This window comes from Apium graveolens, chromosome 4, assembly GCF_009905375.1.
Source record: "Apium graveolens cultivar Ventura chromosome 4, ASM990537v1, whole genome shotgun sequence".
Classification (NCBI taxonomy): Eukaryota; Viridiplantae; Streptophyta; class Magnoliopsida; order Apiales; family Apiaceae; genus Apium; species Apium graveolens.
In genome coordinates this window covers 251,435,931-251,452,840 of record NC_133650.1, presented here as the reverse complement: position 1 = coordinate 251,452,840, position 16,910 = coordinate 251,435,931, and the positions used below count along the sequence as shown (strand labels likewise).

The 16,910-nt window shown below is 32.0% G+C and overlaps 1 protein-coding gene across 1 annotated transcript; it reads right to left on the bottom strand.

Annotated features, from left to right (window-relative positions):
• Positions 1–7,805: 7,805 nt before the first annotated feature.
• On the bottom strand, positions 7,806–8,492 carry LOC141719506 (uncharacterized). The gene has a single exon (XM_074521886.1). The coding sequence runs from the start codon at positions 8,490–8,492 to the stop codon at positions 7,806–7,808; it is 687 nt and encodes a 228-aa protein (XP_074377987.1).
• Between the last annotated feature and the right edge of the window lie 8,418 nt (positions 8,493–16,910).

Sequence of the window (16,910 nt, the reverse complement as noted above, 5' to 3'; positions counted from 1 at the left end):
GGAAAATAAAAAAATAAAAAAATAGTCAATATAATAAAATTAGCAAACTGATTATAAAGTACTTATAAAAAAATTAAAAAATTACATATCAATATTTTACCAAACGACACTTTCAAAAATCCAATGAAATCACCAATCACAAATCCTTCATGCAATTCGAACCGACCCAAAATGCTTGTCAAACTACATCTTTTAGGAGTCTTAAAATGCTTGTCAAACTCTCATCACCAAGGTAAAAATCTTGGGGGACATATGGAGTACTCTATATAAAGATATAGACATATATCAAATCATTAAAATATTACAGACTACCACTATATTTTAATAATGCTACCAAAAATTGGCATAATACTAATAATCAAATCTGAACCTAACGTTAGTGACTAAAAACAAATACGAATCTAACATTAGTGAGTAAAAGAAAAAAAATAGTTGAATCGTAAGTTCGTAAAAACACGATAAGTTGGGTGATGCAAAAATCTATTTTCCCTAAGGTTTTAACAAAAATATAAGTTTACAAAATAATTCACTTTCTTATTTGTGTTGCCAGTTTAAAGGACAATAATATATATTGATAAATTTGAAATTTCTTTATCTATGGTAAGAATTATTGAACCCACTCCAAGTTATAATTTAAATGTATTATAGTCAGTATTCTAAAAATCGGTCTAGGCGGCCGCCTAGGCGCTAGACGGTGGTAAAACGCCTCGACTCGGACCTAGGCGGTGATTTAGGCATTTTTTCAAAAAATCGGGTCAAAATCGAGATTAGGCGGGCTAGGTGGTCAAAAATCGGTCCAAGGTGGTCTAGGCGGAAAATAATTAAAAAAATATTTTTTTACGTTTTTATAATTTAAATCATTAATTTCATAATTTCACACAATATCATGTCAATTTATAATATAAAGTATTGGTAAGAAGTAAAAAGTAATCTAATATATTTATTTTCTCACTTAAAATATAAAAATAACATATTATAATTAATTTAAAAATGTGAATTAAAATATAGTTAATATTGTAAATTCAATAATTAGTACATAACACATGTCAAATGTGTAGATATTGTTTAATACAATTCTAATTTTTTTTTTCAAAAAAATATTTGACATGTTGATCATTATATAATTATAAAAATTAAAAATAATATTTATATTCCTCCGATTAATGTTCCGATTAATCGGTCCGATTAATCTCCGATAGCACGTAGCACATAACACGCAAGATATTCAATTAAAATAATTTTTCAAAGAAGATTCGAGGTCAAAATGATTTTCCCGGTATTTAATACGAATTTTTAAATATTTTTCGGAATTAAAACGGGACTCTGAGTCAGTTTATAATTAAATAATAGAGTTTGGACACCCGAATCGGATCATAAAATAATTTTATAATAATTATCGAGCCTTGAAAATAATTTAAAAAGATATTTAAAAGCTCGAAACTATTTTTCGGAATTTTAAAATCAAGAGAAAAAATTAAATCCAGATAATTTAATCAATTAAATTAATTAATAAGTAATTAAATTAATTAATCAACTAATATTTAAATTAATTGACTAATTAAATAACTAATTATTAACTAAAATTAATTAATTAAATAATCTAGATTTATTTTTGAGATTAAAATAAATTTTTAAAATTAATAATAATGAATTTTGGAATTAAAATATCAATTTTTAGAAATAGAAAAGAATTTTGAATTAGTTTTTAATCAAAAATCCTTAGAAACAAGATTTCAGAACTGGGTTTAGGATTCAGGAGGATCAAACCCGGGTTGTTATTGGGTCAATAACCGGGTCACGAGGAATAATCCGGGTCGGCAAGAACACCGACCGGATTCTGGGCAACAACCCAGTTTTCGGCGGGTTCGCCGGAATCCGGTGACCTTAATTCAAGCCTATTTCGAATCGTTTTCTTTGATTTATTAGTTCCAATCGATCAAACATCATCCCAGCATCTCTGCCAGCCCATTATCATCAAGCATCAACGGCCCAGGCAACTTTTTCGGCCAAATTCAAAGAAAATCCGGCGAGCTTAAATCTAACTTCGGTCAAACAATCGTTTTTACATATTTCTGAACCAAAATCAATGATTTTGGTACCAAAATAAAGCTCTAATCGTCTACAATATATTCACATAATCAAAATCAATCAAAAACTCAAGAACAAATCCAAAAATTCGAATTAAAAACTGGACAAAACCCAAAAACTCGTTTTCACCCAATACTGGACCAAAATTAACGAGTTTATACACTAAATCAATCCTCAGAAACTCAGGATTAATCATAATCCATCATCAAAACATTCAAACAAACCTTCAAACTTAAAAACTGAATTCAAAAGAAAATCTGAAAATACGAAATTAATAAGTATTTAACCTTATTCGATGATTTTGATACAGATACGATCGTCTCGTCGAGAGCTTCGATTTGACTATTCATACGCCTCCATCGGATTCCAATAACGTATTCAAATCTTTGTTTGATTACGAAGAACACGAACAACACGGTTCATTTCTCTGGATAATTATCTATTTAACTATTTGCAAATGATTTTATGTACAAAATAAAATACGGTAAAGGCTATTTATAATTACGGAATATTAGTACCCCGTTGGATCATTCCGGATATAAAATAGTACGTTTATTTATAAAAACAGATCCAAACGATACCAGTTTTCGGGATAATTATCCAAATCTGTACAATTTGTACTACAGTCTTGGTCTCAGCGTCTGGTTACACATATTACGAGGTGATAATTATAATAGTTTAATAAAAAGATCCCGTTTATCGAAAATACGAGTTTTATCAATTTACCGAAACAAATTTTGTATTGAAAATATTGCATCGGGAACCGCACATGACAAACCGTACGTCGGATCGAAAAAGTCGAAACATGAAAAATGGTCGGAATATTGCAATTAGGTTAGGAAGGAGTTCTCGGAACAGTTTCGGGTTATAGAAACATAAAAATGGTTGATATCGGCTGGTTTCCGATTGTATAAAATAGTTTATAAATACTCGGAAAAATAAGTTATTAAGTCCATAAATTATTTATAAAATCATAAATTATCATAAAAATTGATAGAAAAATATCACAATTATCTATACTTTATTTTGGACTTATAAAAAAAATTATAATACTAAAATTATATCATATTTACATATCCAAACACAGATAACACTTCACAGATAATTCACCAAAATTCATATAATAATCACATAATATTTACTTATTAATAAGAATAGTTACACGTCGTATCCCAAATATTACAATATATGTATCGCATCCATGTCTTGCATCCTGCAATAATGCTCAATTTTTACATGAGATAAGTAAAATGTTGATTCATGTATGGACCAACCGGAACACGTGCCCCACAAAATAAAAAATTAATGATTTTTATTAAAAATTTAAGATAAAAATATGTATATTTTATAAAATACACTCACTAAAAAAATTAAGTGCCCTACAATCCTACTAAAATTTTCATAATTTTTAGTCATATTCAATTTTATTTACAGTGATATGATCAAAAATTGAAATTTAAAGAGTTTAAATACTAATTTTTAACACTTAAATATTAAGAAAATAAAAAATCTAGTAAAATTGATAAAAAAATAATTTGAAATTGGACCACTGTTTGTGGTCAACATAGTCATCTAAGTAGTACATAATGCCCCACTGAGTTCGAGTTCGAGTTCGGAATCCGCCGCTAAGATAAGCAATACAAGCAATTTTACAGCGTATAATAATTAGTTAATTACTAAGTTTATGGTCTTTAAAAAATGCAAATATAAAAACACATTATCTTTGCTATGACAAACAATTGCTATAGTTGTAACTAAAAAGATAAAAAAAACAATGTGCTCTTAGCCAACGGGACCTGGAAATGACTAATAGTTGCATATTTCAAGTAAAGGGAATAGATGTACATTTGCATTGCCAAATTAAGTACGGATGAGCCGTTTAAGAACACACACAGCATAACTGCTCTTCTGCGCAACAAAATTTGACAAACTTAATATCCAGAAGGAACTTAGTGAGACTCTTGTGAGGATACAAGACATGACCAGGGCGGGAACCAGGAATCTAACATGGGGGGAACAAAATAAATAAAAGTAGAAAACATACCGATTTATTTGAGATGTGCACGCCGTTCTCTGATCAAATAAAAAGAATCAATGATCTTCTCGTCAGAAATGGTCTCTGCAATCTCCTTTTCAATATACACTATCAAATAATCTCTAAGAAATTCATCTTCCATACAATTACCTGTTTGAGTCTCTTCTATTTCCTTTAAATGTTCAATTTCAGCAATTTGATTAGCTTGCAACTTATTATGCCGCTTAGAAGAACTAGTAACCGCATTGATAATAAAGACCATATTTTGAAAGAAAGTGTGAATCTGAGGTACTTCTCTTGTTGCATTCACAAGTGCTAATTGTAATTGATGTGCTAGACAATGAATGTAATATGCATAAGGACAATCTTTAAGAAACAAGGCTTGCAGCCCATTCCACTCACCACACATATTACTGGCACCATCATATCCTTGACCTCTTATATTCTGGACATTAAGATTATGATGAGACAAAATAGCAGAATCACGTATTAACGAATTGAAATCAATAATTTCATCAGTGTTCTCAGAATCAATACCTTCATTAACAATCTCTGGATTTTGAGGATTTTGCTCGGAGTTTTTATTTATCCCACCAAAAATCAGAGGCTCAACTTCATCTCCAGTGACTTCAATTGAGGCGGCAGAAGGTTCTTCATCTTCACAAGTAGTTGTTTGCTTCTTCTTGGGTTGAAAATAGGATGTAATCTCTTTTCTCTTACTCATATTTACGGATTAGATGCAAAGGTAGAGTAGATAAAGAGAGATGATATTATGGTTTGTAATTTTATAACTTGTATGTATAGTGTGTATCGGGGATTTTGGGACCGGAGCAGAACAACTGAACAAGTATGTCCTGTTTTTAGACTTTAGTTTTTAGCATCTTTTTTTTGTTTCAAATTGTACTATCTTTATCTTATATGTTTATTTATTAATTATTAAGATTAATGAACAAATTCCATGATTTCCATCTAATCAATATTATTTTGAATGAAATAATTAACAAAATCAATAAAATTTTGTATAATCAATTCTCAATTTCAAATTTTTTTTTTTAAATCTAGGGGGACCAAAAATTTTTTTTATAGTAAATTTTAAAATTTTATATTAAAATTTTGAGATTATTCCGGGTTGGCGGAGACCGGGCTCCCTTCCCTCCCCCTAGTTCCTCCCCTTGACATGACACCTCTAGACATTACACACATGCTCTCAGACCAGTGAGTGGAGCACCCGTGACCTTATGAACCGGCTGATATTGTAATCAATCTCCACCCTGTAGGTTTTATCACGAATCTAAAATGGATTATGGATATACAACCCCTTCAACAAGAAAAACACTAAAACAGAGCACAAATCCCTATTTCAAATAACAAACAACATAAACAAGACAAGTGCATAGCCCTCCAGCATAACGCGAACCACTGACATACCTACATTTTGCAGGTATGAGTTCATGACAAGGGGATAATAAGGAACACAAAAATGCCATTACATATTAACATACATCAAATAAACATATCTCAAAACATTGGTAACTGGAATACAAATTTTTATCTCAGCCAATTTCTCCGCCAGAAATTCTCCGACATTTAAAGCAGATGCCTTGATGGCAAAGCATGTAACCTTGTTTTTATATTTTGGAAGTCTGACCAGTTTCAAAGGCAAAACGTCGTTTCCGGCCCATCAAAAAAAAACTTTATACATCTATTTTCTTTCATTTTTTCTGTTCTAACAAGTATCTATAAGAATATACTAATATAGACAAATTATTACAAACATATGTTATCACCTTATATATTTTTAACTTTTTTTTGTTTCTGGATACTATAATTCTTTTGCCTATCTTTGTATATTTTAAGCTTGGTGCCTACCACTACAGAGAAACCTTTGTGCCATAGTGCATCTGTACATGGCACTAGGCTGTAAATCTTCTTGCCTTCAGTACTCCCCAGCCCCCAAATAAATGAAGGCATTCGAGGGCGACTATGAATAACACACTGTCCAGCAGAAACACCCTATTTTGGGTAAATAACAATTCACTTAGCAAACACAACAATAGAATGGTAGAAGCATTGGTACTTCTTTGCAATGTATGTATTCCTCTTCCTTCAAATAATCAAATATTAACTTTTCACATTTTGACAAAGGATCAGCTTATTTACAAACTCGAACAGACAAATATCATAGATAGAAACTGATGTTCTGTTCAAACTGATGAATTAGCTCGAAGTAACATTAGGCAACGCAATGTAACTCGCAATGAAAAAAGGGAGAAAAGTGAAAGGTGAAAATGACCGACCGACCGACCAAAGTTATGGTCTCTAGAGGATACAAAAATAGCGTAGTTGCAAAACTGAATTCTATTTCATAAATTTATGTAACAACTAACAGTTTTAAAAGCTTGCAGATTTTGCAACGGCTACTAAAACCAAGGAAAGATGTCAGATTTTCACTACGTTTCAGTTTCATCATTTGTTTCATAACAACTTGATCATCTATAGTTTATTTTTCAGGTTTGACTTTAATGATCCGCATCCATCTTTGTCCGGAGACTAGGATAGAAATTGTTGTGAATTCGCAGCCAGTCATGTTGAATGTAGGAACTAAACTGATCACATCTGCAATTTTTCATTTTTCATTTATTTATTCACGACATTTGCCTCCTGTCTCAAAACCAACAGTGCAGCTATCAAACCTTCATTAAACTCAAGGTTTTCATATTTCCGGGAAAAATATTATGTGCTTGTTGCAAAGAATTTGAACAAAACAGAAATGTAAGATTCACTAAAAAAAAGTACAATAAAAGGGATTATCCCATATATTGAAAACGCTAACAAACATAAAAGCGTCACACAAGGGATCATAACCGGGCATATAATAAGTAACTTGATGAATTCCCACCGTGCTTGGCACGAAAACAACCACTAACCAGGGTTCCCTTGCCTAGTGCATATATTTATGAAATTTAGTGGTGGTGTAGGATCCAAGTTCAGGATGGCATCCTAATGGGGCGATGACCTTGATCTCGCAACCTGTCTATAAGGGAAATCACATGCTTATTATTATTTAAAGGACTACGACCTCAAGTACACAAACGGAACGAGCCCCACCTACTCACTAAACGCACCCTCCTTGTATCCTCACACACTACCAACTCCTCAAATTGGCAAGCAACTATGAACTATATCTTCTACAAAAGAACCGCCACCTATAAGTCTCTCAGCAAAGATGAGGACAGTGTACATAAGCAAAAAGATTATAGAAAGCAAGGAATAGCCTATGATTTTATGCATTAATGTCTTAAAACATGCAGAGAATTTCAAATATAGTTTAAAGTAATAATTCACAATAATATCCATTCTTAAACTTTCATAAGAAAATAAATGTTGTTTAAGAAGATTGTACTGGTGAGAATTTTGGTCCTAATTGCTTTAATTACTGATCCTACTTTTAGATTCAAACAACATCAAAATATTCTGACAGATAGTAACTTGTTTTAAAGTAAGACATTCATAACTTCTGAGTTCTGAGAAACCAAACAATAGAACTAAATAGAAGTAGCCATCTAGGAAAAGCAAACACAATATCAGTGGTATCTTCATCATTAAACACCGCTAGAAAACCAGAATCAGTGCTGGTTTCCTAACCATCTTCTTCAAGAGCATTCGAGTCAACTTGTTTGGATCATGTGATTGAAACCAAACTCTCATTATACTTAAAAATTCGGCGACTAATGATAATCGAAACTGGGACAATCCTGGCCTCTTTCTTGTGAGAGTTATACAAAAGACAATCATCGTCTTCAGTACATAACACAAAATCACCACAGTTGAAGCAGCCCCAAACACGCGGATCCGGATATTGTACATCAATACTGAGCTTTAGAGTCCATGACGCCTCCACTCCACCACCACCACCACCACGAAGGCATGCCTCATCATTCAACGTCCACAAGTTAAATATGTAATTCCGCTCCTTTTCTTTATTATAGGTAATGACAGCAATAAAATCACTGAAATCGGTAAAGCAATAATCAGAAGATCTAGCAGGTAGCAGATTACGAGTAGTGAACACCTCATTGTTTAAATCAAAAGCCAATATACCATAAAAACCCAAGCAACACAGGATACCATTCACACAAACATCAAATTGATTGTATTCCGGAAAATCCTCCGGCACCTGAAAATCATAATCCCTGTACTCTGGAATATTAACGTACTCGGGATGGAAAGGTCTTACATTTCGCCATTCATTAGTATTTGCAGAATAGACCTCAGAATCCCTAACCTTATTGCTACAGAAATGTGCAATCCTAACAACCTTATAATCATTCCCTATGGGATCGAAACCAAACCCAAAAGCAGCCGACATAACATCGTCACGTAAATTATGTAGAGGAATAAGTCTGGATTGTTTAGTAGCAGGATTCCAAAGGTAGGTATCAGGATTCCAAAGGTTATAAAAATTCTGAGCATGTAACAACCCGCACTTCCGGACTATTAGTTCTAAATCGAAAACTAAAAATAAAATATATTATTACTCGATAATTCTAATAGATCACGAAATTCAAAGCAGCGGTCAAACTCAATAATCAAAATCATAAAAATAGAGACGCAGCTCCACAAATCCGATAATAATTGTCTAACAGATAATTAAATTTATTCTCTAAAAACAAAATCTTTATTCTAATTCAAATAGCACAAAACGAAGCAGCACAGATCTCCTCATAGTTCTCATTCCTTAATTTTAATATGCTCCAAATTCCGAACCTGAAATGTTAAAAGGGGTGAGCTACACAGCTCAGCAAGTACAAATTGACTATCTCTTAAACAGAAAAACAATGGGTGTTTTCATAAAATGATTTTTCTCAAACAATAATAATTTTGTAAAACAATTTGTTAAGTAGATCCAACCCAAGTTTTATATTTTAAAATTCAGAATTTAAAACAGAACAGAGCAGATTTTATAACAGATCAGAACAAAATAAAATAGAACGAAACGATAATTCTAATAAATACCACAGTCTTGATCTACGGCCACACTTTGCCAGTAGCCGGCATCTAATTCTTATTCTTATTCTTTATACCACACTTTGCCAGTGGTCGGCATCTAAAGTTCAATAATTACGCGCCCTTAATAGGTATCTAAAGTTGCACACTTGTGCGCCTACTAAGGGTATCTAAGGCTAGTTCCGGAACTATAGCGTAAATTACGAACGGGTTCGAAAACGTAGAGACTGGGTTCTAAAATTCACAAATACTTATATCTTATAATTTCAAAATCAAAATTCTTATATCTTATACGAAATTAAAAACAGAACTGAAATATCTTTTTCGAAAATTAAAAGTAAGTCAAAAGTACTTACCTCAAAGCCTGACCAGATCTGAATTTACTCTTTTTGACCCTCTAAACGATATTTTCTTGAAAAACACGAAACACGAAAGCTGAAGATAACGAAAAGACCTTTCTGAAAAGTCCAGAATCACTGAATTCTGACTTACGATGAATTTTCTACGAATTTTACAAGACAGCTGATTTTTGCTGAGAAAGTCCTACGAATTTTAATGATAAAAACAAGGAATACGAATATGGTGTATTTATAACGATACAAAACCCTATATCTCAACTAGGAAATAATAATATTTCCTCCTAAAGATTTACAACCTCTCCAAGTAAATTCCATAAATAAAATATTTGATACACACAATTACCTAAACTAAAAAAATTTCGATTTTCTAAATTATTCTTACACTTATTTCCACAAATAACAAATCTTTTCACAAATCAACTACCTTGCACAAAATGTTTTCAGAATATTCTAATTTTAAAATATTTATCTAGACAAATTAATATCTAATTTCTAATAAATAAATTAAAAATAAAATTACGAATTTTACAGAGCATGACTTGTGTCTCTCGAAAAATTAGAAATGGAAACACAAAGAAGACCATTACAAGAACCAACAAGCTTAAAATTGGGTTCAAAATTTATATCACCTGGGGAAAAAGGAAGGCCGAGTGGGGCCCAAATTTGAGTGCAGTGATGGAGTGCTTGAGGTGAGATTTGATGAAATTAGGGATAACCAGTATTTGGACACTGATTTGCAACGGAGTAATGTTTTCACCGGAAGTCTCACGAAAATCTCGTTGATGAGATCTGGTGTTAGGAAATCAAACAACGGAGTACAATCGGAACTCATAATCAGGGATTAGGGTTTACTGAATGCTGATAAAAGATATAAAATATAGGAAAATTGAGAACTTAATGGTAGATATAAGAAATATTTAAGAGTTCTATTTCTTAAATGGGAAATGCGTATTTATATCATGAATCATGACAGAGAACCTGAGGAATATGCAAAGCAGAGGTATTGTTTACAAACTTAGTTACAGGATCAACTTATTTACAAACTCTAACAGACCAAGATCGTAGATAGGAACTGAAGCTCAGTTCAGATTGATTAATTAGCTTGAAGTAATTGTTAGCAGCAGTGTTTCAAAAGTAAGTATTAGGATCATACGTTTATCGAAAATCTTACAATACAAGTCTAACTCAAGTTTGGGCTCTCTTGGTAAATCAGATACTAAGGGCAAATTCAATAGGGATCCAAAGATCAAAATTTGGAACAAATTATCCCAAATTTCATTTCTACAATTATCTAAAAGGTGATCAGTGAACAATAGTGATCCAACACTACTGATCCAAATTTGGATCACTTGGTTTAATATAAAATAATGGTTTTGTTATTTGTAGTTTATGAAATTTTAAATTAATTTTTGATTATTTAATTATATAATTCATAACAAAATATAAATAATAGTTAACAAAATTTATTTTTAAAATAAAACTTAAAACAATGAGAAAACTTCATTAAAATTTAAAAATAAAAAAAATAAAGAGGCACATATTGCACTTAGAGATGCATTAATTAAGTATTTGTGGGAAGAATATACTAATTCGAAAAATTAGTGTGTATTAATGATATTTGTATATTAATTATTATAATAAATGTGTTTTTTGTGAATTAAGTGCACAATTTTAATATTTTTATGTATATTAATTTTTTTTGATTTAATTAATTTATGAAATATTATATAAATTGTTAATAATGATTAAATGATAAATTTAAGATAAAATTGATTAATATGATATTTATATATTATTATATGTAAAAAGTAATTTGGATCAGAAATTTGAATCACTGATCAGAAATTTAGATTCAGTTGATGATCCAAATTTAAATTTTTAGATCATAATTGTTGGAGGGGGCCTAAAACACCAACACCACCGTTATAAGAACCCATCATACTACTTCACCTCTAGGAAAAGGAAAGCCGAGTGGGGAGCCTCGATTTCACAATGATCGAAATTCCCTAAAATTTCACGGTGGAGCCTCGATTTCACATAGAATTTAACAGTATTTCGATTTCCCTTTTTGCTGCCAATGCTAATATGAACACCAAGTATATATGGTCCTTGCACAATGTTAATATGAATAACAATTTGGTTAAAACCGATGTACGTCATTTACTTGGCGAAAAAAAGACAATGCACGTCATTTGATGGAAATGTGTTCTAATCTTTGGTGAGATGGAAAACACCGGTTGTTGTAACTAAAAAGAAAAAAAAACAATGAGCTCTTTGCATGTTCTTTCTGCCTCAACTTCTCTTTCAGCATCCTTTACCGCTGTCATTGCTTCCAAAATGGGATCTCTACACAGATATTGATTAGGTCCTTTTCCCACTGGAATGTCCAGAGCCAAAAGCCAATAGTTTCATATCATACTACAAATAACACTTGAATTAGTGATAGTTCTACTTGTTTATGTGGCATATCTTAATTCAAGTTAGAAAAGTCTTACACGGGTGAAATTAAAACTGAATTTCGAAATAAGCCAACTGGAAAACAAGAGGACAAGATAGTAGCATATTTATGACAAAAGGGTATAAAATTATATTCGCAATGTGAAATCAAGTACGAATAAACCTTTAAGACAACACTCAGCATAAGTGCTTTTCCATGTAAAAACTTTTGTGCCCGGAAAAAACTTAATTTTCAAAATGAATTAGTGCGACTCTTGTATCCTTACGGGAAAATACAAGACGTAACATCAGATATGCTCTGAAACCATTCCAGTGAGTGGAGCTCCCTAACCTCAAGAATTCCAGCTGATTTAATAGAACTCCACCCTGTCGGGTTGATCACAAACCTAAAAAAGATATACAACCCCTTCAACAAAACAAAAGACAAAAAGAGGAGTACCAAACCAATCACTTTGGTTGGTAACACATAATATAAACAAAGAAAAGTGCATATCCCCAGCATAACTCTAAACAATGATAGAACTATAGTTCATAGTCATATTAAAGAAATGAGAGAAAGAAGATAAAACTCAAAAGTGCTTATTCTACTCGGGTGAGTTCATAATAAGAGGAACAGAAGGAACACATTAAGGCCATTACGTATTACCATACTGTAAATCATCATATCTCAAAACTATCTTACCATTTTTCTTCCCCAAATATTTTCTGACATTTGAGCAGATACCTTGATGTCAAAGTATGTCACCTTGATTTTATACTTTGGAAATTTGAGCTGTTTCAAAGGCAAAAAGTTGTGGCTGGCCCATCAAAAAGAACCTTTTACTTGTTCTTTTTCTTCTTATGCGATCCCACTTACTCTTTTCTATGGATCAGTACATCTTTTGTCTGTTCTAACAAGTATCTATAAGACTATATTGAAATAGAGACGACCTATTGCAAACATATGTTCTCACCTTCTATATATATATGTTCTCAATTTGGTACTGTTAGTGTATCAATAGGCTGATTGGTTTTAAGTATTAAGTTTCGGCCTGTGTTTTTGTAATTTAGATTCTTGAAAATATTGGGTTTTTAGGGTTGAAGCAAAAGCAAGTACATAAGTTAATTTTTTTTCAATTATTCTATCACTCTTTGGTCAAAGGTCATGGCATATGCATGCTAACCGTTGGAAGCAACCCCTTTTCTTTTAAAGGAAGAGAGTCACAACATTATCACGGCTTTGACATTTGGTGATCGTCATCACGGAGGCAACACTGCCGTCATAACAGAAATAGATAGAGAAAAGAAATTGCGCAATTTAGGTTTATGAGTTCGGAGTCTCTCTGTGTGATGTGCTTTTGATTGGGGATATTATGCGCGGAAGGGCACAAGGTGTTCATAGGCAGGGTGGAAACTCATTAGGACGGAGTATTATACAGTTATTGAATATAGAAATTTTGACCGATATTCGAGTAATGTTAAATGCATTTGGATTTAGATATGTCCTACGTGAATAAGGCCATAGGCTTAGGTTTGTCTTGACCTCTTTTTACATTATGTCATCAAATTTTATAGTTATAGTTAAAATATTTTGACACTTTTTATATATTGTACACATACATACACAAGCCGAGGGTCTTTCGGGAAACAACCTTTTCATTCAGAAAGGGGAAGGTTGCGTACATATTACCCTGTCTGCGAAAGCGGGATATATTGGGTATGTTTGGTTTGGTTTAGTTTATGATCTATTTTGCTTTGGAAATACTAATATTGTTTAAGGTAGGTACTATCTTAACTTTTTCACGTTCAATAAAAATCTTAATAATTTCTTATTTGAGCTGTCTGTATATGGTTCTAAATAAAAATAGCATGCCTCATTTAGTACTCGTTAAGTTTCCCATTTGCATGAACAAATATAATTTTTATATTTTTCAAGCCTTGGGCCTGGCACCCAAAGGAACCTTTGCACCACAGTGCACCTAAACATGGCACTAGAGTAATTCTTTCTTTGAAGTGAGACCCCCTCCCAAGAAAAAAAAGAGGAAAATGAATGACATTTCAGGTGACTATCAATAACACACAGTCCAACAGAAACACCCTATTTTGGAGAAGCAGCAAACATAACAATAGAATTATAGATATATTGGTAGTTTAGTACTTGCTTTGCAGTGCCGGATCATTCTCTTCCCAACAAAATCAAATATTATAATTCCATGCATGCGCATAAAACCAATCAGTCCTAGGTCAATTTACCAAAATTGAGTGATTTACATATGCATTGACATTTATCGCCAATAGGGACTTTTATAAGCAGTGATATAGTTATGAGATTAATAATGCTGCTCCAAACAAAAGAAAATTAACAAACTTATGAAGCACAAACCCGGGATTACAAATAAGTCTCAGTTATAGAATGAATTTGAAGGTAATTATATACAAGAAAATATTTGGACCTACCTAGGAGTGGTGCTTTGTCATTGGTATTTTTTTGTGCAACTTCATTCTTCCTATAGCCTCTCCTCTGAACATAAAGATTTAGTTATGATTAACATAAATTATATAAATGCAACTAACGTTATCTCATATATTTTAATCTATTATCCGACTTTTGAGATAATGACATAATTGAATGCAGAGAATATAACAAATTTGAGAAAATATCCCATTGAATGACTTACCTCTAGAAGAGGTCTTTATAAAACTTGAAGAATCAGAAGATCAGAAAACTCTAAGAAATTGGGATAATTAAATTTTATTGATTTATAAAGCCCCGGAAAAATACTTCCGTTGTAGGAGAATATAGTCTGGATTATTATTTTGGCTTAATACCATTTTAGCCCGCAATATTTGGCAGCTTAGACAAATAAACACTTGCGCTCCTCTTGGCTGAATGGAATGGAAAATTATGAGCTAAACATACGAAAGAAATGGAGGTAGGAGGGAAGAGTGGAAAAAATGAGGGACTGCAAGTTTTCTAAAATGAGATTTACAGAAACTGATTACCATTAGGACTGTAGCATTTCTTCGTGCATTCGTGGATTTGAACTCTTGTTTAATTGGCTGAAAGTAGAACGGGGAACGAATGGAAATCATGAATGTTTACCCATAAAATAGTACAACTTTCATTGAGTAGAAGCAAACACAACATTAAACAAAAAATTGGTAACTTCATGCCCTTAAACTTTGGCAATCGTACATCTTGACCCCTTTCCATTAATTTGTTTCGATATTACCCTTATTTAAATTTCCAATGATTCCTGTGTTTTCAACTGATGGTCAGCAAATGGTTAGCCTTCATTCCAGCCACTGGACATGTTGCATGTTTCTTAGCGGTAGTTTGACAGAGAAATTAAAGGAACTTAGGAAAGGGCAATACCGGAAGAAATAAATGGAAAAGGGTAAAATCCTTACATGTCAGATTTTAAGGGTACTACAATTTCTTTCTTTTTAGGGTTTATGTGTCTAAACTACCAAACTTTGAGGCCTAAAATAGCACTTTATTTAATTTGGTTCATATATTCTTTTAAATAGTGTTTTGTTCAGATATTTGCTATTTCCTACCAAACTTGAATATTATATTGCAATAAATAGAGGTCATATAACTACAAACATGTATACATGCCATAACCATAGGTGAAATTGTGTTATTTAGGTTTCACGAGTGATCTTCTCAAGGATTGAGTAATGAACAAAGCAGTCCCACATTAGATAAGTATATGAATGATAATAATGATACTTATTATATGTGATGGAGCTAGTATACATATACTAGAACCTATTATAACTTGCATGAAAAAACGAGAAATGAAATATTCCAAAAGAAAGGTCAGTACTCAGTACCGTCAGGGAAATCGTCACAGCCCCCAACAACTCTTTTAATTTGACACCATCCTGCCTTTTGCTTCCGATTCCTCAATCTTTCCACTATCACTAGTCAACATATAAAAAATTTATATAGCATACTTTGTCACATTACATACAAAAGAATGAACATGAAATAGTGTGCAAGCAATGCATGCAATTAACATGTAACATATTTACAAATGATAACAAGTTGTTAGCTGGATGATCTACTCTGGAAAGTAATGTGGCAGTCATTTTATCTTATGCTTACTATAGAATGATGATATGCACAGAACATTTTATTCATATGTAGCAATCAAGGCCGGAACATGAGTAAATTTTTAGGTTTGCAATACATAATCATTTCCTAGCTAAGTTTCCTTTTTTGTTATTTTTTTATGTACTGTAGTGACATCATTATAGTTTATGCATTTAAAGAAAAAATTTCAGGTCTACGTAACTGCTCAATATTTTTAAAATTTCGTTTATTTGAAAGAAGTCTAGGATAGATGCAGTTACAAGGAATGCGTAAAAATTAATATGGGATATCACAGTGAAAAGAAATGAGGTTTATAACAGTATTGTTTAAAACAGTGACATTACTACATACTAGATGAAATAACAGTTCCCATTTGCGACTAAAGGGGATCTTACACATCCAAGTCCTACTATAGCAAATATTCGGGAAAGAGTTATATCTCCTGCAATAGAACTATATGCAAGGCTGTCACATAATAATATGCAAACTTGAGGATTTAGTACACAAGGAAAAGGATTAGAGATAGACAATGAAAACAGCCAATCATATTATTCAAAACATTACATGTAGAAAATTTCCAATAAACTTTAAATTGACAATTAAGTCACGATAATATTATTCTTAATCTTTGAAAAAACCATCAATACTGTTGAGAAGGTTGTAATATTGAGAATACTTTTTTCAGTTTTAGTTTGATCACTGATCCTAGTTTTAAGATTCAAAGCATATGAAATAGAGGATCTGCAGGCAGTATAATAATGTTCCAAAAGAAGACATTCATAATTCCCAAATTCGTTCAACTTTTCATTACATGGCAACCTCTACATTAATTGTCTTGATTAAGGAAATGAACATCAGATAAATAAATACAGATAGAGCCATC